This window comes from Syngnathoides biaculeatus, chromosome 8 (genome assembly GCF_019802595.1).
Source record: "Syngnathoides biaculeatus isolate LvHL_M chromosome 8, ASM1980259v1, whole genome shotgun sequence".
Lineage (NCBI taxonomy): Eukaryota > Metazoa > Chordata > Actinopteri > Syngnathiformes > Syngnathidae > Syngnathoides > Syngnathoides biaculeatus.
The window spans coordinates 26,893,775-26,921,321 of NC_084647.1; the positions used below are offsets into that span (position 1 = coordinate 26,893,775).

The following is a 27,547-nucleotide window of genomic DNA, read 5'->3' on the forward strand; positions in this document are numbered from 1 at the left end:
ATCTCACGTCCCCAGCTGTGCTACCTCTATGCTGACTTGTACAAGCAGACCAACTCCAAAGAGACCAGACGGGTGTTCATGGACCTCCATACCTTCTTCATTGATCGGGGAGCAGTAAGCACACCTTTTTCTTCACAGTCAACACAGGGAGAAAAAGATGATACACTTTAACTATGACTATCGTCACAAATATTTAACAGTTGGCCTTTTTTCTTTTAGCACTTGAAAGTGGCAGTTCCTGAATCAATTTCTGCAGATCTTGGTCAGTTTTTCCTGCCTTCCTTTTGTTTATGTTCCAATATTATGAGAGACTATATTTATTCTTCAGATTTAGAACTTGCCTTAATTTAGTTAGATTACACAATGTCCAGGTACACACAAAAAAACAATCGGACAGCTTTTGTGCAGATTATGCCTCTTCCTGACTGAGGACATCAAACGCCAACATATTTTGTCCCATAAGATTATCATGTAAGATTTGTCTTTCGTTTGAATTTTGATACAAGTAGATTTGTCCCAACAGACGAGTCAAAAACGGGTCGGGCCGACATTCTTAAATATTGAACGTTTAATATTTACAACCAAAAATTTTCGTGTGTGGGGTGAAGCAGACTACTCTGCAAGTCCCAGTGACGTGAGTGAATTGTGACACAAAATGGAATACAGCCAATCAAGAAGCAATCTGACTGACAAAGAAATATGCCATAAATAATAACAAACATGTCTGAACCAATGTTGTATCATATGTTAGTGGGTTCCACACCTGTCAAGAAATACTTTTTTCTGACAACAATGTCATTCTACAACACTCAGGAAACATCGACGTACACTCAAAAGTGTTTTCTTGTCTTCGTTTTTGTAAGATCAGGTGTGATCACGGGATATTCCTGCCTCAAGGGATTTTTTTTCTAGATCAGTGGTGGAACACAGCTTTTATAAGTGTGGTGTAACGTTGAGATTGTCGGTGCACACTACACCCAGAGTGGCCAAAAACTTTTCAATGCCAAATTTATTACCTTTATGTGTGGGGCCTATAGCAAATTCTTTCAGAACTCGTATATGTAGCAGGCTTTAGTCATTTGAAGTACTTTGCATATGCCACAATGCACAGTTCCCACCAAGTTGTTTAAGTAAATACTTTCAAGCTTTGTTTCAAGTTTTTTGTGTCCTCAATTACCTCCTTTATGCGCTCATATCACAATATTACGATTATGCTGTCAACATATGTGAATGCATGTGTTTTCAGACCGGCGGCGGACAGAATTAATCCCAGAGGAAATAAACAGACAGCATGTTCAAACACTGCAGGATTCTTTGCTCCCTGACATTCAGAAGAACCTTGAGGATTTCAGGTGGAAGTGGTTCTGACGTTGATGTATTTTCAGAGATTTTTCAATCTTAACTGCATTACATAACATGTTTGTGCATGTAGACAAAAGCGCAGTATGGGCCTCACTGTTGCTGAAGTGGAGCTGGGAAGGCTGGACCAAGAATGCGTGAGAGATCGTGTCACACTCGAGCGTGAACGCTCTTATGCTGAAAATATTATTACCAAGATAGAGGATATCCTGTAAGGGAAGAAAATGTTCAGTGAAAAATGAAAACACTTTATTACACTCGGTAATAAACAGGCACTCAGAAATATTTGTCCTTGTAGGGTTACTGCTCAGACGACAGAAGAGGAGAAGTGGTAAGATGATTTTAATAGTGGGACAACTCATGTCTACTGTGCTGTAGGAATTTACAAAGAGAATCTGTGAAGTAATTCAGTTCATACTTTTCATTAGTATTTCAACATTGCATGGCAGCACTCATTTAATGAGATTGTTTTTTTCAAGAGCAGAAAAAGACACTTTTAAACCTTGTGATTATTTACCTGCTCATATTTATAACAAATGAGCAGGCCATAAACACAATATCTGTAGATCGATCCATTTTCCGTACCGCTTATCCTCACTAGGGTCGTGGGCAAGCTGAAGCCAATCTCAGTTGACTTGGGGCGAGAAACAGCGTACACCCTGAACTGAACAATCGGAGGCCACAAATATACAACCAACCTTTCGTACTCACATTCACACATACCATTTTAGTTTTTCAATTAAGGAGGGAGGAAACCGGAGTAGCCAGAGAAAACTCACGCAGGCACATGCAGGACATGCAAACTCTAGACAGACAAGGGTGGATTTGAACCCCGGTCCTCAGAACTAATGGCAGCTCTCCTCACCAGTTGATCACCGTTCCACCTTCCATGCAGTAGTTTTACATTAAATAATTCTAAATTTCAAGTGATTGAAACAGTTGAGGGTCCACCACCATATGACGGGAGAATTTCCCAGATTGTATATGCTGATGACATATGGTGTAAATTACAATAAGTTCTTGATCTGTTTGTATTACATTGTTTTCTCTGTTACAAATTCCGAAGTTCACATTTTTTTCTATTCAGCACGACAATGCAGTATGTCATTTATACATACATGAAGCACCTTGGTGTGAGGGTCAAGGAACCTCGCAGTCTGGAGTCAAAACGGGTCCGGATCAACTTCCTTCCGAAGATTAAGGTATTGCATCTGTCTATTTTTAACAGTGCTATTAGTTTCCCCATTCTGACGTTACCTTTTCCATATAAATTCCTCATAGAAAAGCATCAAGACAGAAAAGGATGGCGAAGAAAAGGTGAAGAAGCCCAGATTTCCCAGTATCCTTGGACCTCAGCGTCGGCCAAGCCGCATTGAAGCCACATCAGGTGACCTATGAAAAACCATGACCCCATTTCAGGTACTTTTTAAGATTCTGACTACCTACCTCTTTGCACTCAGTGGGCAAAGCCCTTGATGGTCGGCCCAAGCCTCAGAAGCAGTTGTCTCAGCCTAGTCTTGGGGTCGGCGAGCAAACAGATGGTGGTCGTTTAAGGGGCAGCCAATCCAGCGAGGGCTCTGAGCTCATACACTCCATGTCTCTCACCACCTCATCCCCAAACAGCACTACCTTCAGTTCTGACATGAGCCGAGACACAGACTTGGGTAAGCCAGTATACCACTTACTGAGTGAAAGCAGCGAGTGAGATTTGGTTTTAAAATCTTACTCGACTTTACTTGACTTCCAGGTGGGACTGCAACTTCAGGACCCACCAGGCTGAGCGACGGTCTTCAGGCTGACCCTCTTGATGGGTTGCCATACCCAGCATCGCACTTTGATCTTTACGGCCTGGACCAACTCCAGGAGGATGACAGAGAAACTGACAGGTGTCTAAACATTAACACTAGCATTTGTTAGCTTTTTAGTATTCGCACTCCCATTTACATTTGAAACTTAATGTTGTAGAACCCATGAGGGAACGCCCAAGGCAATTAGAAGGTGAGGTTATGTTTCTTTGGTGTTAATAACCAAAATCTAGACATCCAGTGGTAAACGATCCATCTTTTCCCTGCAAGACTCGAGGGACTGTGTCCTGCCGATGTCCAAAGCGAGGATGACCAGGGAACAGACTCTGAGCATGACCCCCTTAACTGGCAGCAGCTGGTGGGACGCGAGGTTCTGGCGGGTCTCAGGCCTCTTGAAATCAAGAGACAGGAAGTTATTAATGGTAAGGATGTATCATTAATAATACACTGCTCCTAATCTCAATCTATTCCGAAAGTGATCAAATGAACACAATACTAAACTTTGGGAAAGAAGTTTAAAAAAGAAAAAAAATTGAGATGAGATCAGCTTTATTAGTCTTGAAATGGAGAAATTTGCAATTTTAAAAGAATTAAAAAAAACCTTAGATGAATTGTTCCGCCACTAAATCAGGGCTCCTAGTGTGTCGCAGATTTTTTTGTGGAAAGTTGTAATGAGAGAGACTCGCACTTCACTTCGTTTGCGCAGGTAAATGAGTGTGAGCACACTTTTTGTTCGTTCCCTCTTACCATCGTAACCAGCTATTGAACTCCTTGCATTATGATTTACTGCCATCAAGGGGTATTAACAGCACACACAACTAATCAATACTATATAGTATTTTAGATATATTTTAGGCTAGCACGTTTTTGTTTAAATCTGTGTGCATTGTGTTAAAAATGTGTTTTTAATCCTTTTAAATGTGTTTAGGTACATGTAAGGGATAAAGCTGGAGAGAAAATGATCTTGCAAATGTGCGCAGGTCTGGAATATATTCCCTATGATAAATCGGGGTTCACTGGTTGTCTGTTCCATGATCAAAGTATCTCTGTCATAAAAACTTTCACTGTAAAAGCAATATTTAATGTAACATTTCTACGTTATTTGTGGTGTACTTTGGTGTAGAAAATGTTTCCACTACTTATTTTTTTGCACGTTTGTCACACTTTGTTTCCTATTTTGTAAGACATGTCAACATTCGTCAACAACACAAGTAAACAAAAGGCAAGTTTTAAGTGGTTATTAAGGGTGGAAAAATATTCCAAACCTACATAGCCCTGTATGAAAAACATCCCCCTTCCCCTGTTAAACCATAACTGTTTTGTTTATCATATGAGTTTAATTTCTTGGGCCACACCCAGGCCAGATACTGCTATACCTTTTCTCTCACAAAAAATAAATAGGATCAGCCTGACAAAGTGAGGTAGAACAAAAGATCCTCTAAAAGCTTAGACATCATGCCAACATCTAAAGAAATTCAGGAACAAATGAGAAAGAAAGTAATTGAGATCTATCAGTGTGGAAAATGTTATCAATCAATTTCTAAAGGTTTGGGACTCCAGTGAACCACAGTGATGGCCATTATCCACAAATGGCTAAAACAAAGTAGTTGTGAAACTTCCCAAAACCTTCCAGTTGACCATAATTAACCCATGAATGCAACCTATCAAGAGGTTACAAAAGAATTTAATGTAGAAGTATATGAAACTGTTAACAGGACATAGCGCGCGTTCTTGCCAATTGTTGCAATTGTATTGTGTTTTTATAATCAATATTTTCTTGGCATTTGCAGAGTTATTTTATACGGAGCGTGCACACGTGCGGATGCTGAGAGTTTTGGATCACGTCTTCTACCAGAAGCTTTCAAAAGATTCCATCCTGCCTCCTGCTGACATCAAACACATCTTCACCAACCTGGAGGAGATTCTACAACTGCACGGTACGCTCACACACACTCAGGGGGACACAATACACTCACGCTGACTGTGACAAACTGCTCCCTTGTGCTTTTAAATTCAGTTTCCATTCTGGAGCAAATGGCAGCAGTTCGGAAGCGGAACGAGTCATCAGTCATTGATCAGATAGGAGATGATTTGCTCTCCTGGGTGAGTACAGTTCTCAGGCTACGAGAATGCATTCTTGCTTTCTCTTTTCAGAATGATTGATGTGGGATATTGATGGATGGCAAAAGAAAAATGGGATTGTCTTCTCTCTTTCACATCTGGTCATTGTGACATTGTTTACTTAGGAACATGACTGTGTGATTTTGTCATTTTAGGTTTAAATAATGTGTTAATACCCGGTGAACAATAACATTCAAATAAAATAACAATTCGTGCTGCCACACTCAATTGAACTTTTTCTCAATCAGTGGTTGTGTTAAATAATAAATTTTCTGACTAGACCACATCTCTAAATGAGCGCTTTATGCAATGTAGCTTACCACCATATCAGCTGGCAAACTTGTCCAAAATGTCTCTACAGGGCATAAGTAGGCTAAACGCTCCCTCCTGAGGGCATAATCTACATTTTAGCTGTCTCTGCCACGATGATTTAAGCCTGGCCCCCTTCTGAGAGTTTCTGTTCAATGTGGTTGTTAAACATGGTCTCCATGGCTACTGCCTGTGACCCACATTAACTGAGCCACTGTCTGTCTGCATTTGTCCCTTCCTATCTTTTTGTGGGCATTTACAGTTCAGTGGCGGAGAGGAGGAGAAGCTCAAGCAGGCCGTTGGGACGTTCTGCAGTAATCAGCCCTTTGCTCTGGAGATTATCAAGACGAAGCAGAAGAAAGACTCGCGCTTCTTTTCATTCATGCAGGTAAGTAAGCTGCTATTATGAGTTTGATGTAAACATAATGGAGGCTTTCAGTGAACCTTCTCAATTATTCATGCAAGCATTGAGCATTTATCATTCAGTGTGCTAAAATGGACCTGTTGTGCTCCTCAGGAGGCGCAGAGTAACCGATTGTGCCGGCGACTGCAGTTGAAGGATATTATTCCTGTTGAGATGCTGAGGTTCACTAAGTACCCCTTGCTGCTGGACAACATCTCTAAGTACACAGGTAAATCCTCTATGGCTTTCTTACTCCCTATCTTTTTAAGCAGAGCTTTGTATGGCAACACGCCAATGATTAGCAAATTGCAGATGGGAGATTATCTTTTTAATGAATCAGGAGCAGCCGTTATTTTGTGCAATAAGCCCCCCATGTTCATAACAGTCCAGGTCTTACATTGACAAAAGCACCAACAATAAAGGTCAACCATGTTTTGTGCACTTGTATTGCCTCACTGTTTTCTTATACTGAGTATTGGATGCAGGCAGTATAAATTTGCTAACACAGAGAAGGAAGATGGGCTCATTTCTTTCATTCCTTTTTCTGAGCCGCTTATCCTTACAAGGGTCATGTGAGTGCTGGAGGCAATCCCAGCTGTTATTGGGCAGGAGGCGCGTTACACTCTGAACTGGTTTCCAGCCAATCGCAGGGCACATAGAGGGAGACAACAGTTGCACTCATCATCAATCATACCATGCGGCAATTTAGAGTCTCCAATTAACACATGTTTTTGGGATATGGACGGAAAGTGGACTGCCCGGAGAAAAGCCACGATGGCACAGGGAGAACATGCAAACTCCATACAGGTGGGGCTGGGATTTAAACCAAGGTCCTCAGAACTGTGAGGCCAACGCTCTACAGCTGCTCCACCGTGCTGCCCATTTCACCCCTAATGTCATTTTTCAGATGGTGCAGTGGAGAAGGACAAAGTGAAACAGGCAGCTGAATGTTGTCGAAAGATCCTCAATCATGTAAACCAAGCTGTTAAGGAATCTGAAGACAAGCAGGTGTTAACCCCAACCCCACCCCCACCACCCATGAATCAGATGTATTCTGTCAGTTGTCTCTCTTGCTTTAAAGGGGAAACATACTATTGTTTTACCCGTTCTGTAGAGGCTGGAGGACTATCAGAAAAGACTGGACTTGTCCTCCCTGAAGCAGACAGACAACCCAATGATCCTGGAGCTTAAGGTGATGTAGAAGGACTTTTTACCTTTCACTGAACTATTTGCTATAAGGCTGGACATTGTGATTCTTTGCCAGCTAGTTGAAATAAGAACTTCACAAATATTTTAAACATTGTGATGTTAGCACTGGTAAGTCTCCATGACATTACATCATTATTGCACTGGGAAGTTCTTTACAACATCCTTGTGGCAGCTAGGGAGAGTCCTTCTTCGGTGTTGTGGTTTTGATGAGCCATAAACAGCAAGTTGTTGTAAATAGTTGTTGTTGTGTTAACAATAGAATGCCACAAGTTATAAAATGACACTGTTAGAGGTTCTTTACTATTCTCTAGGCCTCTGATTTTGTTTCAAGTTTATGGCGCACTATTTGATACACATTATTCTTGTTTCATGATGTGGATATCATAATAGTGGTAATAAAATGTGTGTAATATATCACATCTTTTCTGGAGTATGCATCCATCCATCCAGGGCATGCTGGAGCCTGTCCCAGCTATCTTCGGGCGAGACGGGTAAACCCTGAACTGATAGTGAACCAATCATGTGCCACATATAAATAAACAACCATTCAATTTAGACTCCTGCTATGCATTTTTTTGGGGACGTGGGAAGAAATGGGAATACCTGGAGAAAACCAATGCAAGCATGGGAAAAACATGGACACTCCATAAAGCAAAGCTGGATTTAAACACAGGTTTTCAGAAATGTGAGGTAGATGGGCTAACCAGTTGGGCATTATCCCACCCTTTTCTGGAGTTGATATGTCCAGTAGTTACTTCCGCCCTTTGATGAATTAAGGTATGCTTTATGGATAGTAATAATAACTACCCTATTTGTCTGTTCTGTGTCTCTTTCAGAACTTAGATCTAACCAAGAAAACCATGGTGCATGAGGGGCCACTGTCATGGAAAGTGAACAAGGACAAGATCATTGGTTTGTCATTTGCAAATAGCGGAGGAAAAAAAAAAAACATCTTTCGTGGCCATCTGATCTTTTCTGTCTATGTCCTCTCAGAACTGTACACTCTCTTGTTGGAGGACATCCTAGTCCTGCTCCAGAAACAAGATGATCGCCTCATCCTCAAGTGTCACAGCAAGAACTTGGCAGGCACTGCCGACACCAAACACATCTTCAGCCCTATCATCAAGCTCAACACCGTGCTGGTGCGCTCCGTGGCTACAGGTCCGCTCGCTATACAGCTATTGCAATATAATTAGATCCTCCTGGGAAGACACTAAACTCAACGTTGCTTCTTTTGTCCTACCAGACAACAAGTCCTTCTTTGTTCTTTCCATGTCTGAGAATGGTGCACAAATCTACGAGCTCATGGCGTCCACAGTCTCGGACCAGAGAACGTAGGACACCTTTTGATTAATCTACGGCTTCTTCTCTTTCGCTGTCATTGACCACTTTGTAATATGTATTGCACAATGGATTCCACTGCAGTCCTGCCACCTTCAGGACTGCAGTGGAACATGAAGTATCCCAAGGATTTAAAAAGAGGCTTGGATTTTGTTTTAACAACCTTCTAGAATAGGAATGTTTGCTGTTTACTCAAGGCTGATATGATTCTTCTGTTCCATCCTAAAGGTGGCAGAATTTGATCACGCAGCGAGCCGAAGCTATGAAAGTCAAACCCCACACTGTCATACCTCTACCTCAGACAGAGTATGTTAATTCATCATCATAATCCACCTAAAGCCTTCCTCAATCTGGTTTTACTATTTCCAATTTGGCCTAATTTGTTTGCCAGTGAGGAGCGAGACGGTGTGGAGATCATCACAGCCGGTGTCTCCAGGCTGAGTAAAGATCCAGACCGCACGTCTACTGGCAGCACTCAGTCCACAGGTGACTGGGCTCACAACCTCCTTCAACAGCATCAATGTACTTGGATGTGGTTTATCACGAAGTATCTTCTCAGATAAAGAGAGCAGTCCACCTGTGAGGCGGGTGACACCAAGCCCCTTACCCGCAAGCAATCCTTACGAGGCAAGGAAGGCAGAGGAAGAGGAGGAGGAAGGTTTTGTGGACCCAGAGCTTCCATACCGAGGGACCGAAGATTGCAGCGCAGACTCTTTTAACGTGTTTCCCTCCAGAGCAGATGAAGCGCTGAAAACATGTAAGCACACAAATACGATACTCAATAATTCTGCCTTTAACAATGTAACAATACTTTGGTTTAATTGACACTGCATATAGCATTTACACAACCGTGAGCCCATGTTACATGCACATTTGTATTCAATTGGTAAATTGTACAACACAGACCACCTTTACGTGAGGCTCATCAATAGTACAAGCTAACTTATTACCTTAAATAACGCTTTCGCCAAAATGCTTTCATTTGAGAACCCCATTCAAGGACAGGCAACAAAACAAAACATCTCAATTGCAGACAAAAAAATTGCTTCTCTGATGTCATCTATTAAATTTTGCTTTCAACCGCATCGTTCGTATGCTATCAAAATAAATTTTTGTTTAGATTGGTATTGCTCATGTTGTAATAAGCACATTCTTTCCTGTGTACACTACATGTCCCAAAGTTCTATGGGTTTCAATGATAAAAATTAAAAAGCCTAAATAAGACAGCATTTTAGTCAATTCAAATGTGAAGCATGTTTCGAGAAAGTAGTTGAAATCCAAATGATACAAGTTTTCTTTCGCAGGTTTCACACAGTTAATTTTCTTGAAAGTGACTTCTTTTCTCGGTTTTGTCATCTAGTGTCTGCATTAAAGCAAGTGTTGGTGACCCAGCTCATGTCACAGGAGGCTGCAGAGCGAACCAAGCGCTCAACGGGAGCTCGCCTCCTTAGGACCACCTCCCTGAGGACGCCAGTAGAGAAACGTGTGATGGTCCACAATGGTTCGGAGAAGAACACCTCCCAGACCGAGGACCCCAGCCAGGACTTGGGCTCTGGCGACACCGGATTCTTTGATTCCCCTGAAGATTATGGTGAGAGATCATCCTTGGCCTTTTCATCACGGTGAAGCTAGTGTTACAGTATTAGGCAAACCTCATAACTTTAGCTTACAAAAGTACACTAGCCCAGTACTGACACATAATGGGAAACACTAGATAGGCTGGTGAAACCACCATTGGTATTGTGGTGGTTCTAAAACTTTTAACAACTTATTAACTTATTATTTTAGCACATATGGTAGAAACTAGGGGTGTGTGGTATAATTGCTATAATCGGTTGAAGGTATACATTCGGACGAACCAATTGATTACAGTTAAGCTTATTGAGGACATCATAGTATCTGTCTCCGTATAAAATTGCCCATGCATGTGGGGTCACTGAGGTCCCAGGGTAGCAGTAGTTTACTAATATTAGTAGTCTGTAGATTGGCTCGTTCACCAGAAGGAATGTCTTGAAGCAAATGGGTGGTAAAAACTGGCAAAATTCAGAATTCTGTATTTATTTGATTACTGTGTTTTTTTGTGGCAAAATTCTGAATAATGGTATATTTTTTTAAATAGAAAAAAACATTTGTAGTTTGTTGAAACGTGTTTTTGTGGGGCTACAAAGTATTCATTTCCTTTCATTCCAAGGGAAAATTTGAGTTGAGATACAAATGTTTTCTGTTATGAGCATTGTCACTGAATGAATTAAACATGTAAGTCAAGACACTGCTGTATTTATATCCTTTCTCAGCAGGATTTTTAGTCCTGGAAGGATATGGCGGGCCGGGGGAGAGCAGCACCGACGATGAATTGTCGCCTGCAGGGAAGCAATTGAGCGTGTCGCAAGGCTGCGCCGCCGACTCGGGGATTAATCTGAGGTTCTCCTCAGCGTCGCACGCTGGCAGTCTCTCATCTTTTAGCAGACAAATCCTGTCTTACCTGCGAAACCTTCAGGCCAACCTCAACCACCTCAAGGTAATGATTAATCACAATATGATAAAGAATGTTTACACTGACCCTCATCATCGTTCATCTTTTCTTCCAGGAGGTTGAAGCCAGGTACAATAATCTGCGTCATAGGCCGGAGAGATCAAGCACACACTCAGATGGAAACAAAGGTAGCTCGAGGGATGCTAGCAATAATTTCAGGATCTTGTGTTTTGCAACAGATCAACATGAACACATTCAGAGGCTGTCAAATTAACGTCAAAGACATTAGACAACAGATGGTGCTATAAACCTGGAACACTGAGGAAAATTTAACCAATCAGAGGCCTGTGGAAAAGGCAAAAAAAAAATCATTTATGAACTATCCATCCATTTTCCAAGCCGCTTATCCTCACAAGGGTCACGGGAGTGCTGGCTACTTTATTAAATTAAAATTATATAAATTGTTTATAGGGGAAAAATCTCAATGAACTCTTTGCATGCCGTTGGATTATACATTTATTTTCTCCATTTTTCATTTTTCTTAATATATGTTTGTGAGAATGTCCTGAGTCATATAGCATTTGTCTGTTTTCCTCCTTGTTTCTCCAGATAAGAGATAGTGGACGTCTCGCCTACGCCTTCTGTGGGGGGGGGGGAATTCAACAAGTTGTAGTAGTTCCGCTACCGCCCTTGTTTGTCTGTGTGTGTGTCCTGGACATAGTGGACGTTCTATAAGCTTGTCCTCCCACTGCTGACTCATCATTGCCCCCCACCCCCCATCATCCTTGTTGCCACCAAGAGCAAGAGACTTGAAAGGGGCAGAGTTGCCTCCTCATCAGCACAAGGCAATCAACCATATTTCCACCTAACACCTCCCTGCAAAAAAGAGAACTTATACCAAAATGTACAAAGATGTGGGTTTATATACAGTATGTATATATATATATATATATATATATATATATATATATATATATTTAGATGTATGAAACACAAAGCAAGAAGAGGAAAAAATTAAGATAATGTATTAAGATGTTTTTTTATCCCAAGATGTATTTATTTTCTATTTGTTTTTTTTTTTTTTTTTTTTTTTTTTTTTTTTTTTTTAAGAAAATGTGTTTCTTGCATTGCGTGCATGCTGTTGCTACTTTGGCTGCCTCTTTTTCTTTCTTCAGTCACACAGGCTTGATGTGTTAGCAAGGTTCACCCCGCTTGCAGTTGAATGCCACTGAAAGAGGCTCATGTATAGACCCCGCAACCCCCCATCTCTGTGTTGTCTTCAAAATCAAAATGGAAGTATTCATACATTATACCTGTGGCATTGAACTAGAATGAAGAGTCACCGGGGCTCTGATCTGGTCGTTTTGCTTTCTTCCTCCTCACCCCCTTATGGATAGTGATGAACAATAACTCAGAAAAATGACATAACACTTATTGATCCAATGCCAAAAAAAAAAAAAAAAACTGACATAAGAGCCAATCATTCAGCAGCAGGCTGGTTGGCAGGGGCTGCTGTTTGCATTGACCTGGGACAGTCATTGATGTCAAAATTCTTTGCATACAGCTCCAAAATTATTTGATATCGACTATAAATTAGCATATGGTCGCAGCACGTAATTACATGGCTCGCGTCCTTTGCATAGCAACTCTCGGAAAGACCCAGCAACCTACGACAGAACCGCAAGCGTTTGGCTGCATGGAGAAGGCTAACAGCTAAGTAAACACTAACCCCTGCAGAACACATGTTCTTTTGCTATGTTCACTCATTGGATAACAGATTAGATCAACTGCAGATGGAATAAACATCAAAACATACAATTGCTCTCCTGCCTTCATCGGGGCCAGCGCAAGTCCATATTCACAAATTACGCTCGTCTGCCAGCTAGTTTAGGAGCAAACCCCCACACCCGACCCGTCAGACATGTCTTCGCTCACCTACAAATTCAAATGTTTTATAAAAAATATTAACATGAATGACTGCCCGTTCTTATCTTGTTTTAAATAGAAAACGAATATTGGAACCTGTGCATTATTCAAGTTTGAGAAAAAAAGTTCATTGTCAGTACTGTACTATAGTTGTGCTTTCCTCTTGACACAAAGCTAGACAGCCAGTGAAATGAACTAATAAAAAAAAAAAGCTTTGTACACGAGGCATTCTTTTCTTGCTTTTATGGAGATCTCTTGTGTTGAATCAGATGTCAAAAGTGAAATGCTCTTCCAGTGCTGGCAAACCAAGCGATGCTTTCGGAGATGACAATTTTACCCCAGATGATTTAACAGTTGGCACTATGAAATATGCACTCTGAAAGCAACATTTTTAGTCGTCACACACACCTTATTTGAACTTAAAGACAGTTGTGATTGCACAATAACAGTCCATTCATACAAATATCTCATTTCAATTGTACTTGTGTATTGTGACAAAATTACACGTGATCAAGATTTTTATTTGAAGAAAGGCAGTCTATGATGTATCCCGTTTGATATAAAACATCCATCCTTTTTCTATACCGCTTAAATTCACTCGGGTCACGGACGTGCTGGCGCCAATCTCAGCCAATTGGACGAGATGCGGGGTATACTTTGAACCGGTCAGTGGCTGGCGACATACAAATAACCATGTGCACTCAAATTCACACCAGGCGTCAATTTAGTATTCAATTAAGCTACCATGCATTTTTGGGGGGTGTAGGAGGAAACCAACCCAGACGTAGGCAGAAGATGCAAACTCCACACAGACGAGGCCGGGATTTGACTAGGTTTCCTGAACTGTGATGCAAATGTCCCCACCGTGCTGACTATTGGAATGGCAAGGTCAGCTTCGTTGTTTTGTATACTGCCAACATTTGTGTTTCAGATCAAAAGATGGATATAAGACAAACATTGAGAATTTCTGCTTTTATTTCATGGCATTTACATCTAGATGTGTTAACTCGGGACAGAGCACTTTTTGTTTGGGTTGTGAATTTTTTTTTTTTTTTCCTGGGGCGTTTGGGGTTAGAGAAAACAATTGAGAACCAACTCGACTAAAGTATAGTGGAGGTAATGTCGTGGTTTAGATTTGCATGGCAGCCTCAGTAAGGGGCTCACTTTTATTGTTGATATAACTCATGATGTAGCAGCAGAATGAATTTGGAACTATACAAAAGAATTTTGTATTGCAATTTGTGCCAAGACAGCAGCCGTCGTTCACATCTGTGTCGTTTGATGAACGTACTTGAGCACAATTTAAAGACATTGAAACTAATCAAGCCAATAACCCAAAACAGACTGCCAACACAACAAACAAAAGGCTTCATCAGGGGGGAAACATTGTCAGGTTTTAGACTGGCTCAGTCAATCATTGTATCTTAAATCAATAGAGCATGCATTTTACCCCCTGAAGGGAAAAGCTCAGTAACAAGACCTGAAAAGAGGCTGCAGTAAAGGCCTGTTAAAGCATTTCAAATAAATCATGCCACAGTCTGTTGAAGTCAATGGGTCGCAGGGTTGATGTAACTGTTGATAGGTTTCCAATCCGCCATCTTGTGTGTCATTGAGGTCAGAGAACACAGGTGATAGGTGAAGCATTTTTTTTCTATTGTTAATTTGTCCGATTGACCTAAGAGTTATGATGTCCTAGAAAAGGGGAATCCTGGTACTGTGGTGACATGATTGGAAACCTATCCATTGTAAAAGTTATGCCAAAAATATGAAATGGTTTGCTCACTTATAAAGTGGGGGCTTCCAACAATAGGTCCTTCGTCCAGAGTTAACACATCTGCATCTACCCATGAAATAAAAGCTGGAATTCAGAACTTTTGTGTCAAATTCATATTTCAATCTGAAACAAGTTTTCTGTATACAACAAAAACAAAGGAATGGACCTTGCTGTTCCAATAATTTTGGAGGGGGCAGTCTATCCAATATACATAAGTAGGAGGTCCCTGCTCCAGCTTTCATCAGTTTGGCGGTCTTTGGCCTGGAAATCATTGAAGACTCCTGAAATTAACCATTTAAAAAAACAATTGATTATTGGTATCATCATGGAGAAGCAACAAGTTATTGCTATTGGTGGCAAAGGAAAAAAAAATGCTGAATCCCTACTTCTGGATTTTCATATCCCCATGACATGTCCTTGATCGTCGTGCCTGCAGGTGTCTTACCGCTTCCACGAAGACTGAGCCTAACTGCCTCCTTTCTGTCTCCTCTAATCCTGTCACGAAGTTCAACAGGTACTCTACCATGATCATGCTGGAAGGGTACGGGTAACTAAGAAATAAATGGTGCCATGACCCGGTCAAAAGGCAACACTTCATTGTTTGCAATACACATTGTGATTTTATTGAAGAGCTACAGATAACTAGTTTTTATTTTTTTTTAAAGGGCAAACTGACAAAAAAGAATGCAACAATCAGACAAATTCTGATGAGGTACTGGCGGGCTTGATACCTTCAGAAGAGACTCAGGCTTGCCACACACCAAGCGATGTACCATACTCTTAATGTCTGGACATACATTCATGCGTTAATTTATATACTATACATTTAATGTATTGGCATACTTTTTTTTTTATTTCATAAATCACAAAGTTATGGTGCGATTAATTGTCAAGAAAGCAGCAGATTGGCCTGGCAGGTGTAGCTATTTTATAATAATTAGGGCTGTGAGGGTAAAAAAAATAAAATAAAAAGGGGGTGGTAAGTAGGCATAAAAATGAGTCGATTTAACATTTTATGCTTCAAGGAAATAAAAAGTATGAATACTACCCTATCTGCGCCGCCCGGAACCATTGACCACTATCCATGTTCACCGAACGGACGTGTTGGAGACGAGCACCGTCAGACCAATGAAAGACATTGTAATGGCAGAGGAGCGGCTGTGCTGAAGTTGAAGAGGCTTTTCGATGTCATGTACGAATAATATGAGCGTAATGGTAGTTGTCCCTTTAGATTTACCTTAAATGCTAAGGCTAGGTCATAGCTAGCGCGCTAATGCTCAGCGTTTTGCAAAGGTTGATTTTTGTTTCCAATTCCGTTCCGTTTTTATCATACACTCAGTTCCAACATTTGCAGTTTATGGGTAGGTTCCAGCACTCAAGCGACCATTGTGTGGATAAGTGGCTCGGCCTTGCTGTGTGGAGTTTGCACGCGTGGAGTGAAATGGACTTTTACAAGTTACCAACAGGCGGCACCCTTCCTCCATTCTTTGACCACCCTGAAATCTGTAACCTTTTAAATATTTTATTAAACTACTGATTGAGCCTATGTGCTGTTTTTGTGCTGAGGTCAAAGTCCTGTCTGATCTGCTTTGGCGCAATCTGGTGACATCTTGGTGCTAAGGGACTTCAAGTGGTTAAGAACCTTCATTTGTTCAAAAGTACTCTTTTGCTGCCATCTTGTGGCCTATATATATATATATATATATAGGGGAAAATAAATGCTTTTGAGCATGGAACGATTGTGATGTGGGAATGTTGAAGTAACTTGTAGCACATGATATTTTGCCAATAATATCACAATGTAGGGATTATGTAATACTACATGAATTAAAAAAAAATGCACGTGTATTTTCCAGCCAGTTAGTTTTGAAATTAGGGGTTTCAACCAGAGTTCAGGTTTCCAGACAAGCCTTGGGAGCTCTGATGGTGTAGTGGTACACTCGGTGGACATTGGTGCAGTCACTGTTGGTTCAGTTACCCCTCAGTGACTGTCAATATGTGTCCTTCGACTGACTGGGGACCATTTCAGTTTAGACTGCCTTTTGCCCGAAGTTGGCTGGGATAGGCCACGACCCTTGTGAGCATAAGCGGCTCTGAAAATGAATAGATGGAGCACAAGATTTTAGTTTAAAGCCTAGGTTAGTCTCTTGGTAAAATGAGTTTTTCAAAATGAGGATTCCAAGCCAGAAGTGCACTTTCAAACCGGAGTTATCTTTTGAAAATTAGCCTTCATGTCAAGGTAAGAGCTAAAAATTGTCATGCTTTGAAGCAAATTGTTATTGTAATTGTATTGTAATAATCATGAATGAAAGGATGTAAGTCTTGTATCAGAAATACAGATACAGTGGTGCCATAAAATACAAGTTTAAGTTGTTCCATGGCCAAGCTTGTACAGTATCTTGAAACATGTCTCAACTCAGATTTTCCCATTGAAATTATTAGAAATGCTATTAATCCCTTGTAACCCCCATCCCCGGCACGGTTCCTCATCGGAGAATTTGCTCTGTATAAAAACAGGGTTCTGCCTAATATTTTGTCCTTCCTTGTTCTTTTATTCTGTTTATTGGTGGTTGGCAAACCAGCGTTATGGCACATTAGCGCTACTGACTGGTACTGCAAGGAAATGAAATGGAATAGATGGTGTATATTGTGAAGTTTGCTGCTACCGTCGAGCGTGGTGGGAGTCCAAAGCACCCTCGTGCGTGTCAGATTTTTGCTTGAAGCACAAAACAAGAATTCAACGAAGCAATGGCTTGAAAAACTCAGAAGTCAAGGCACCTATCGGTAAAAAAAAACTAAACTATCCATGTGTACATATTACTGTTATCTTTAAAAAGATGCAGATATGAGTTCCAAATGGAGGCAAACAGTGAGAATTAGATTTAACAAAGAGACTTGAAGCTGTTTAATGCTGCTCCCAGCTCAAGTTTGCTGTCAAACTAAACACAAAACAAAGAGAGTCAAACGTGAATGGCACTTAAGAATGGCCCGCTTAAATATAATATGCACCCTTTAAAGGTTGCGTGTCATCCCTATAAACATTCTAAAATAGGTATTGTAATGAAAAGTACATATAACATTTTTCACTTCAATGTCTATAGGAAAAAAAATATGAGCGAAGAGCGCATCATCCATGCGCAGAGTTGCGAAAGTCTCATTCAACATCTAAGTGGTCGCCATATTGGTTGCATCTTCCATCCGTGACGTCACACTGGGACATTCGCCATTAAAAACACGCTGTGCCGCCTACTATGGGAAACAAACATGCTCCTTCTGGCACGGAAGCTCTTTTCGTACAAGAGAAAATCTCACAACCGAGTGAAGTGACAGGGGCAATATTAGCCTATCATTTTGAGCCATATTTATATGTGGATCATGGCCAAACCGCATGCGGCCAAATCACCTCCACGACCGATCCACCTCCGTGCGGCGGTGATAAAAACAATGCTGCCTGCGAGCGCCGACGACGGCGCGGCCAAACCGCCTCCACTTCCGCACTGTGGTGGTAAAAACAACCTCCCCCGCGAGCGACGACGACACCACTACGGCCCGGTGCCACGATGATCCACCCCAGCTCGGCGCCGCAATGAGCCACCCCGGCCGAAGCCGTGATCGCAGTGCACAAGGCACGGCTTCAGACTAGCCATTTAGCACCCCTCATTTAGGTGCATGGATCTTTTGTTACATTTTGAGAGGATTATGTATCCCCCCCAAACTATTATTATATTTTTTGGGTAGCTGTATACACACCTACCTGTCATTTGGAACCCATGAAGCTCTTGTCCTTTGCACATGTGCGTGTACCGACCCCTGCCTGCCTGCGGACCTGCTCTCTACGCCTGACGTCCTGATTACCGCCGCCCCACTTGACTGTCTGCCTGATCCCTGACTTTGGACCGAATAAACACTTTTTCTGAACTACCTTTGCATCTGCGGAGACCTGCATTTGGGTCCTCCCTCCGTACCGGGTCCTCCCCTTGACGGCCAGAGGAGACGCCCAGGCCGGGCACTCCCTTGTGCCTCCCGCTGCGCGGCAACAAAGACACGGTCCTCGTCCACCCACTCCTCACCGGCAACGGTCAAACCAGCAGACCCGCAGCTGGTGGCGGAGGAGGGGTCGCCAAATCACGAGGTGTTCTACCGCGAGATGTGGGCGGAGATAGAGCGGCAGAGCGCCGAACTGGCGGTCCTCACTGCTCAGGTTCCTGTCCAGGAGGTGGTGACGGTTCCGCAGCCCCCTCACGTTCCTGTCCAGGAGGTGGCAACGGTTCCGCAGCCGCCTCACGTTCCTGTCCAGGAGGTGGTCAAGGGTTCCGCAGCCGCCTCACGTTCCTGTCCAGCAGACGGCGGCAGATCACAGTCCCCTTCGTTCCAGTACCGGCGGCGACCGGTCTGCGGCCATCCCTCGTCCCTGTCGCAGCACACCTGCGCCTCATCCTCGTTGATTAACCGTTGTATATATAGGACCCAGGGGACGACTGGTCTTCGCCAGATTGTCGCAACTTATGCCCCGTTCCTGCACTCCCGTATTCTTGCTCGTCAACCCTGGTGTACCGACCTCCGCCTGTCCTCCGACCGACCCCGTAAGCTTGACGTCTTTGATACTCCTGCCTTCTCTGATCAATCTTACGTGTACCGACCCCTGCCTCCCCGCGGACCTGCTCTCTACGCCCAACGTCCTGATTACCGCTGCCCCACTTGACTGTCTGGCTGATCCCCGACTTTGGACCGAATAAATACTTTTCCAAACTACCTTTGCATCTCCAGAGTCCTGCATTTGGGTCCTCCCTCCATTCCGATGGGTCGTGACACCCACAGCATGTTTTCAATGGCAAATGTCCGTGGTGACGTCTCGGAAAGAGATCCAGCCACAATGGCGACCACTTGGATGTCGTCGAATGACACTTCCGCAACTTTGCGCATGGATGACACACTCTCTGCTCATATTTATTTTTTCGTATAGACATTGAAGTGAATGATGTTATATGTATTTTTCATTACAATATCTATTTTAGAATGTTTATAGGGATGAAACCTGACCTTGCAACCATGCATTTCATGACCGTGGCACTTTAAGCAAAGGATGTTTGAAAAAGAAAAAAGTGGACCAACACATGTAGACATATATATATATAAAACTATGTCATCTTACTGGGTCACTTGTAGTTGTAGAAGAAATACTTTTCTGTATGAATGTATTGTACTGCTTCCTGTACTCCTTTGAGGAATTTTTTTTTTCCTAATCCGACCAACCACTCAATGTTCAGAATACTGTAGTAGATCATAAAGGAAAGGGAGGAAAAAGACAGCCCACCTCTGCCACGGATGTTCGTCGGATACAAATTGGCTATGTTCACCTTAGTCTGTAGTGGAATCACGTTACCATGGTGATTAATTCCGAGATAAGGATGCTTGACTAAACGACTTACCTGTGATGGGGAAAGCAAAGCTTTGACTTCAGCTTTTCCAATCATTCCATATGTGACAATAATGATGACTGTGCGTATGTGTATACTATAGTACTATAGAAATAATACTGTCCATGTCCCCATTAACACATGCACGCACAGTGGAAGAAGTTGTGCATTTCTCATCAATATGTTAATTTCCTCCACAAGTGTCTATTTCCACTCTCGTATTTATTGACTTGTTTACCAGTGTGTGCAATTCATGCAGCGTCCCTCATATAGAACTGAATCATATTGCTGCTCTTTGCAATATATATTTTTTTTCACATTAGGCGTTGTATATTTTAATTGTGTGCGCTGTCTTTCCTCTATTTTTAATATGTTTTAGTTTGCTGGTGCATTGCGTAGGCAGTCTTGGAGGTTACGGCAGTTCATTTAATGCAACGTGTCATAAATATGCATGATAGGCAGATATAAAATATCTACACACCCCTGTTGAATCGGCAGGGTTTTTAAAAAAGGGTGATATAAAAAAATGAGAGGAAGATAAATCATTTATAATAAAACAAATCCACCTTTACCATGACCTATAACCTTGTAGAATTTAATTTAAACAATTGTGATAATATGTGGCTTTGTGCTTGGTCTGGTTTATGTCACAAAAACTATTTTTAAAATTTTTCTCTCTCTCTCTCTCTCTCTCTCTCTATCTATCTATCTAATCAAATCCACAGAGCAATGTTGCAGAGAGTGGAAGCCATCACCCATCAACTCCTTCAGAAGTGCAGCAATGAAAAGGGCCCCCAAATGACCAATTATTAAGGATTAATTATTTTTCACTATTGATGTTGTCAAATAAGAACACACTGAAGTCAATCAAATTTGTTTGCAGCTACCATTTATAATTTTTTTTTTTTTTAAATTGATATACTGTAGGCACAGTGGAGCAGCTGGTAAAGCGTTGGGCTCACAGTTCTGAGGACCCGGGTTCAATCCCGGCCCCGCCTGTGTGGAGTTTGCATATTCTCCCCCATGCCTGCGTCGGTTTTCTCCGGGCACTCCGGTTTCCTCCCACATTCCCAAAACACTTATTGGACACTCTATATAGGTGTGATTGTGAGTGCGGCTGTTTGTCTTGATGTGCCCTATAGATTGGGTGGCAACCAGTCCGGGGTGTACCCTGCCTCCTGCCTGTTGACAGCTGGGATAGGCTCCAGCACTCCCCGCAACCCTCATGAGGATAAGCAGCAAAGAAAATGGATGGATGGATAGATATACTGTATGCGGGTCACATGCATTTATCTGGAAACACCTTTTCAGCCTATGATCTCAGTAACAAGTAACAATTTCTGAAAGACTTTACACCAATTGGATGGTGACATCTGTACTGGTCGATCAAGAGGAATTTGTACCACCTGGTTAATCGTCTTTATCGTCATAAATCACAGATCTGATGATCAGGTCTGCAAAAGACATTTATTCAGCGTCACAAGTGCCCAGTATATTATAATACAAAAGCTAATTTATTTTTAGCCTTCTTGCATGTCGTATAGCGTGGAACTGTAAATATCAGACAACCAATGAAGTTATTAAAAAAAAAAAAAAAGACATGCAGCGGCATGTGAGAGAAAATGGATGTGATAACAAGTAATGCGCGGAATCGACTCCAAGACAAATTTGCTCTTTCACGATCGCACGATGTCAGACCACAACAATGAAATCTTGTATTTCGATACCACCTTATCCAGTTTTTTTTTTTAATGATCATTGGGCTTTATCCTGTCAACTTTCAGTTTCCGAGGTGAATCGAGGTACTGGAGCATAAAGTCACTTATGGTCAACATTTAGAGGGATAAGTACGGCCATGTACTAAACAATCAGGTCGGCAAATAAAAGAAAAGAACCCCCTGGCAAGGTGGTAAGCCTGTCTAATGACCATGCAGCACTTTGTCAGAAGTGCCGGCTAAAAGGCTATAGGCAGTCCAGCTGGCAACACGCTCAGCTTGCCTCTTACTCTGGAGAGATATTTGACCCAGGAGCGGACCCAGGATTTAACGCAGCACACCGACTGGGCCTCAATCGATGTTCCGCTGCCCGGGAATATACTTGTGTCGCTGTCCCACTCCGATTGTCACATATTGTAAACGAGATAACGCTAAGGTGTAAAATTCTCACCACTACCCAAATCCCTCTTTCCATACACATTTTCATCCTTAAAGAAAAAAAAAAGGATTATTTTGTTGCTTCAAAGCAAAGATCACCAAGAGTGTTAGGAGCTCACTCTTTATGAACACCCCCCTCTGAGAGTTGAACAAATGATTAAACAAAAATTGTACTTTAAATGATGAAATAAAACTTGTATTTTCTACTTGTACTCTAGTATTTATGTGAAGGATTGCTACTCTTACTCAGTTACAATAATTTACATGCATTTCAATACTCTAATTTATACGTTCATGTGTGTCCATCTTGGAATTCCGCATCGAGCGGCCATTGCGCCAATTCAATCTAACCTAATTGAACTCCAATTGACTAATCAGACGACACAAGGCAGTCACATGACCAGAAAAAAAAAAAAACTGTTGATGTAGCTCAAACATGCTTAATTCAGCTCATTTCCAACATGACAAAACACCTTTGTGGTAAGTTGCAGATGTTTCTTTGGTTGTTTTATGGCAACATTAGCACTACCCATGCGATACCACACGCACACACATAAGCACAGAGTGTGTGTGGTCAGTAAGCTGAGCTGCTTCGTTATGAAGTCGTTTTAAGTGAAGAGAGTAAATAATGTGTCTTAATGCGTGCGTTGTTGGTTTTGGGGCAGTTTAAAATTGAATTGGTTACAGGTGTGTGTCGACTCTTATATACTTGATATTTTTTTTAGTCCATGCTCTGATAAAAAAAATAAATAAATCTTAAGTTACTCACAAATCACTCAGGATTTTTTTCATTTTGCTTTTACGCAAGTAAGTATTTGAGTGGCCACTGTTTTGATTTATTTTATTCTTATTCATTTAGTTCAGGGGTCGACCTTTGTTTGGGCATTACAGGAAAACTATAAATAAAAACGTAAAGTACAGATACTTGACTCCAGTAACAATTTATTTGTACTTTTTTACAAGACAGCTTTAAAATAAACATCATTTGGTAACAGGTTGTCCTATAGCCCCAGTAAAATTATATTCTATCATAAATAAATCAACCATGTATACGGAATCTGTTGGGTCACAAATGCTGAGGTCCAGTAATAAATTTACTAGCCTTTTGTGGGACTTCCTACAAAATACAAGGTTATTTCTTTCTCTTTGTCTCTTTCCTGTGGTAAGGTTATTCAAAATAACCCTTATGTCTGGGTTGTGCACTGTATTATTTAATTGTGTGATTAAGTTTGAGCGCATGTACAGAATGAACAAGCTTCTGCAGTGGGCTTAATATCCTATCCATAATTATAACATGCTGTCCTCTAATGAGTTGCTAATACCCAACCGCTACTTTGCTCCATGTTTAAAGCATGAGCATGAATTTTACATGAGCTTTGAAACCAAACAGGTTTATTTTACGTTGACCGTGTTTGTAAACAGTGAATTTCAAGGAGGCCTCCATCTTCACAGGGACGCGCGGGAAAGAAGTTTGTGGTCATGGGTGAATCTCCTTAAGGACCCGGAATCTAATTTTCACTGACAAATTAATTCAGCAAGGCGATCCTTAAAAGGATCCTGTCAGGCACCCTGCAGAGCACACCACAATCTAATCTCACCTTTTTTCATATCCGCCCTAGCTTGTGTTTCCATTTCCATATATACATCGGCATAAGAGAAGTCTGCAAACACATCGTGTCTGTGGGAAGAAAAACACATCTCCTGAAAATATGATATTCAATATTGAGTGAAGGAGGCTGTCAGATAAGACAGCAATGCATGCCGCTGTGGAAGATGTTGGGCTGATGCAGAAGGGTCCAAACCCGGGTCAGGTGATTTAATCTACTTGACAAGATCCTGCAGAGTGCTGATCAATAATGCTCCAATGTTAATGTCAGAAGCAAAGCGCAAAAGAAGATAAGAATGAGAGAAGGAAAAACAACAAAGCCTGAGCAGAATAGGAAACGACTTTTTGTTGAGTCGGGTCGGCTCCCCGCCCCGCCTCAACAGGACGGATGCCTGAAACGACTCATTCGGCTTGTCGGAAAGGCCTTCCTGCCGCATGTTTCCGCTCATCTGACAAGCATCCTGCCGTTTTGTGAAAACGCAGTGGGTGTTGATCATTTGCATTGAAGCGTGAAGGTGAGCCCTCTCAATGTACAGTACGTTCGCTTTAGAGTTATGCAGAGAGGCTGAGTCCAGTCAAACGGCATCAGAAACCTACTGAACAGCTTCACAGGGGCCAAGCGGTCAAGGAGAACCTACTCTCCTGACGCCGTCGACTGTCCATCAGCAACATCTTGTATCACTGTACCTCTACCCAGTGTTGTATTCTGGCATATGCGGTGTGTGGCTGCACAGAGCGGCCTTGGCAACGTACCTCACCTCTCACCAAAAGTCTGCTGGGATAGATTCAAGTGCACCTGTGACCCCGAGACCTGCTACACGCAAGATTGGGCATTTACAATTCGGATCGTATGGTGTGTGGTATGCACTGATAATCTCAACACAGAACACTGTCGAGATTCTGTACCGCCAATGATGTGGAATCCAGTTCTCCAAAGACAGAAACTGAAATAATCAAATATTATCTGACAAAAATGAGGTAGAAACATAGCAACAACAGGGAATGAGATAAACATGGAAATGGACACACGAGAGGAGGGAATGATGTGGGCTTTTGAGATTTAGTCCCAAAATTAAAAAAAAAAAAAAATCCTGACTTGGAGGGGATGTTAAAAAAAGCCCCCTTGAGCTTCTCACTGCGCTCCAAAGTGGTCCTCCATTGCTGTGGTCCAGCGGATTTTGTGTTTTAGGTAGGACTTTTTTTTTTTTTTTTAGATCCCCCATCACTTCCTTGTTCCTCACTTAGGTCTCTTCCTGATCGGCTATATTCTGTTTTATGTTTCACTTCATGAAGTTATGACTCTGGAGTTCTCAAGAACACTTTTATCTATCCATCCATTTTCTTAGCCGCTTATCCTCACAAAGGTCGCAGAAGTGCTAGAGCCTATCCCAGGTGTCAACGGGCAGGAGGTGGGGTACACCCTGAACTGGTTGCCAGCTAATCGCAGGGCACATCAAGACAAAGAGTCACAATCACGCCTGGGGCAATTTAGTGTCCAATTAATGTTGCATGTTTTTTGGGGGGGATGTGGGAGGAAACTGAAGTGCCCGGAGAAAAAACCTACGCAAGCACGTGGAGAACATGTAAACTCCACACAGGCGGTTCCGGGATTGAACCCGTGACCCCTGAACTGTGAGGCCAACAACATTTAATGTTTATTTATAGTTTTGATCCTATTATTGGGACAAATTCACTCTCAACACACCACAGACAGATAATTGGCATAATATCAGAAACATGGAAATCTAAACTAAATAAAAAATAAAGACAAATGTTATAGCAAATGAATTGATGGTGGGAATTTTCAAAGCATACATTTATGCACATGCCATTTTCATGCAAACAAAGAACACTATCACAAACTTTCACTTCTAAGGCACAACATGGTTTATGGCTTTGTGTGATTATTCCCATGGGGCTGGTGGGTGCCCCTCATCCTCCTCCTGACGGCATGTTTAGTTAATAGCTGACATAAAGAGTTCATTCCCTCAGTGTCCATGGAGGTCATGCACTCAAAGTGGACAGACAGACCCCAGACAACTCTAAAGGGAGCGAGGGGCTCTCTGTAATTGGTGCTATTTAACCCTCTAATCAATTGGCAAATGGACAACAACAGTGGAGGGGAGGAAAACACAGCCAACAAGTGCTCATTCAAATGTTCCTCTGCAGGTACATGAGTGATATTCAGTTCCGGATGGCCTCTGGAGAGCCCGGCGCATTCCACAAATAGGAGGTCAGGTGGCAATCTTCAATCGTCGCTGCATTTCTACCGCATGTTGTTATTTGTGAGCATGGACTTGAGCACTCTTGAGACACTTCTTGGGAACATCGATTGGTACTCCGCTCTGTGTTTTTATTAATGCTTGGACGCTCTTGTGTGCTGTTTCTAGAGTTAGAAGTACTCTTATTGTAGCCCTACGTATACAGTGACAGAAAATACAATATTGTACATTATTTTCTTAAGAAGCACCAAGCACATGTCTAAAGACTAGAGATGGGCATGAGAAAAGATGAATTAGATTTTGTGGTCACTGTTCTTTGAATTATTGATTTAATTTTGTCTTGAAGCTAAAGAAAGTGAGATAAACAAAACAACTGTAAGGTTAATGATAAATTCATTCATGCACATTGAAGTGGAACAGCAATTGAATGACCGCCATGCAAGGCCCACATATTGAAATCTCAAACGCTCATAGAAAATAATCAGTTGTTCAATGGTTGCAAAGAGTTTCATTGTTCATACTGGGCTGTATTTCCTTGACCGGTGAAAATGGAATTGTGCAGAAGGGTACAAGTAGGTACAGTATATTTAAAGGAGAGAGGTTTGTGAACACAGCCAATTTCCATCATGTCCAATTAAAGCAGCTCCTCATTCCTTTTAAATATGACACAATGAGAGTCTTGCGTGGAGACAAGATGCATCATCACAGAGTGAGAAGGTGATAACCGCTGGTGACTTAAAGCCCGGGTGTCATCCCTATAAACATTCTAAAATAGATAGTGTGTATAACAGTATTCACTTCAAAGTTTATACGGGAAAAAAAAAAAAGTGAACGGAGAGCGCGTCATCCATGCACAAAGTTGCACAATTGAGTGTCCCTCGACATCCAAGTGGTCGCCAAATTAGTCGCATCATCTGTCCTTGACGTCATCGTCACTTCCGCCGTTGAAAACGCGCAATCCCTGCTACTACAGAAGCCGAACAACAGAGATATTCGCATTTTTCCGACGCCCCTTCTGACACCGAAGTTCTTTTCGAAAAGGACAACACCACACAACCGAGTAAATTTACCGGGGCAATATTACACTATTGTTTTGAGCGCTCAGGGCAATATTACACTGTTGTTTCGAGCCATATTCAGATGATATCCAATCACGGCCAAACCACATCCCGTCCGATCCACTCCCGCGGCGGAGATGAGCCATCGCGGCTCATCGCAGCCGGCCGGTGTGGCTTATGACAGAGCCGAGCTGTGCTGCTTTAGTCACAGTCGAGTCGGAGCGCTTTATGCGCGCACACGACTGAGTAACGCATTCTCGGCTGGGTTCTTCAGAGCTGCCCCCGTCGCAAAGCCCGACGCGCAGCCTTCGCAGAAGCTGTGACCGCCGAACACGGTGCCTCAGCCTGTGCCTGAGTTTCAGCACCAGTAG

The 27,547-nt window shown here is 42.1% G+C and overlaps 1 protein-coding gene across 6 annotated transcripts in view; it reads left to right on the forward strand.

The window, feature by feature from the left end:
- Positions 1 to 20,944, forward strand: part of arhgef12a (Rho guanine nucleotide exchange factor (GEF) 12a) — a 71,526-nt gene extending 50,582 nt beyond the window's left edge. For 2 of the 6 annotated variants that reach the window (XR_009796005.1, XR_009796006.1), the window contains 28 exons: positions 16 to 114; positions 220 to 262; positions 1,247 to 1,352; positions 1,433 to 1,570; positions 1,658 to 1,690; positions 2,447 to 2,561; positions 2,641 to 2,746; positions 2,820 to 3,023; positions 3,107 to 3,245; positions 3,325 to 3,357; positions 3,435 to 3,586; positions 4,955 to 5,101; positions 5,182 to 5,267; positions 5,857 to 5,982; positions 6,112 to 6,226; positions 6,905 to 7,005; positions 7,112 to 7,189; positions 8,043 to 8,118; positions 8,200 to 8,367; positions 8,453 to 8,540; positions 8,776 to 8,853; positions 8,939 to 9,033; positions 9,107 to 9,304; positions 9,908 to 10,138; positions 10,842 to 11,065; positions 11,136 to 11,208; positions 11,630 to 13,834; positions 15,157 to 15,234. Coding sequence is in view for 2 of the 6 variants with exons in the window: in XM_061826827.1 (XP_061682811.1) it covers positions 16 to 114; positions 220 to 262; positions 1,247 to 1,352; positions 1,433 to 1,570; positions 1,658 to 1,690; positions 2,447 to 2,561; positions 2,641 to 2,746; positions 2,820 to 3,023; positions 3,107 to 3,245; positions 3,325 to 3,357; positions 3,435 to 3,586; positions 4,955 to 5,101; positions 5,182 to 5,267; positions 5,857 to 5,982; positions 6,112 to 6,226; positions 6,905 to 7,005; positions 7,112 to 7,189; positions 8,043 to 8,118; positions 8,200 to 8,367; positions 8,453 to 8,540; positions 8,776 to 8,853; positions 8,939 to 9,033; positions 9,107 to 9,304; positions 9,908 to 10,138; positions 10,842 to 11,065; positions 11,136 to 11,208; positions 11,630 to 11,640 (3,063 nt within the window). In the remaining 4 variants the exon portion in view is untranslated. Of the gene's footprint in view, positions 1 to 15; positions 115 to 219; positions 263 to 1,246; positions 1,353 to 1,432; positions 1,571 to 1,657; positions 1,691 to 2,446; positions 2,562 to 2,640; positions 2,747 to 2,819; positions 3,024 to 3,106; positions 3,246 to 3,324; positions 3,358 to 3,434; positions 3,587 to 4,954; positions 5,102 to 5,181; positions 5,268 to 5,856; positions 5,983 to 6,111; positions 6,227 to 6,904; positions 7,006 to 7,111; positions 7,190 to 8,042; positions 8,119 to 8,199; positions 8,368 to 8,452; positions 8,541 to 8,775; positions 8,854 to 8,938; positions 9,034 to 9,106; positions 9,305 to 9,907; positions 10,139 to 10,841; positions 11,066 to 11,135; positions 11,209 to 11,629; positions 14,843 to 15,156; positions 15,235 to 20,862 lie in introns of those variants that run through there. The other 4 variants (XR_009796003.1, XR_009796004.1, XM_061826827.1 and 1 more) reach the window with 4 other exon arrangements.
- Positions 20,945 to 27,547: the final 6,603 nt, after the last annotated feature.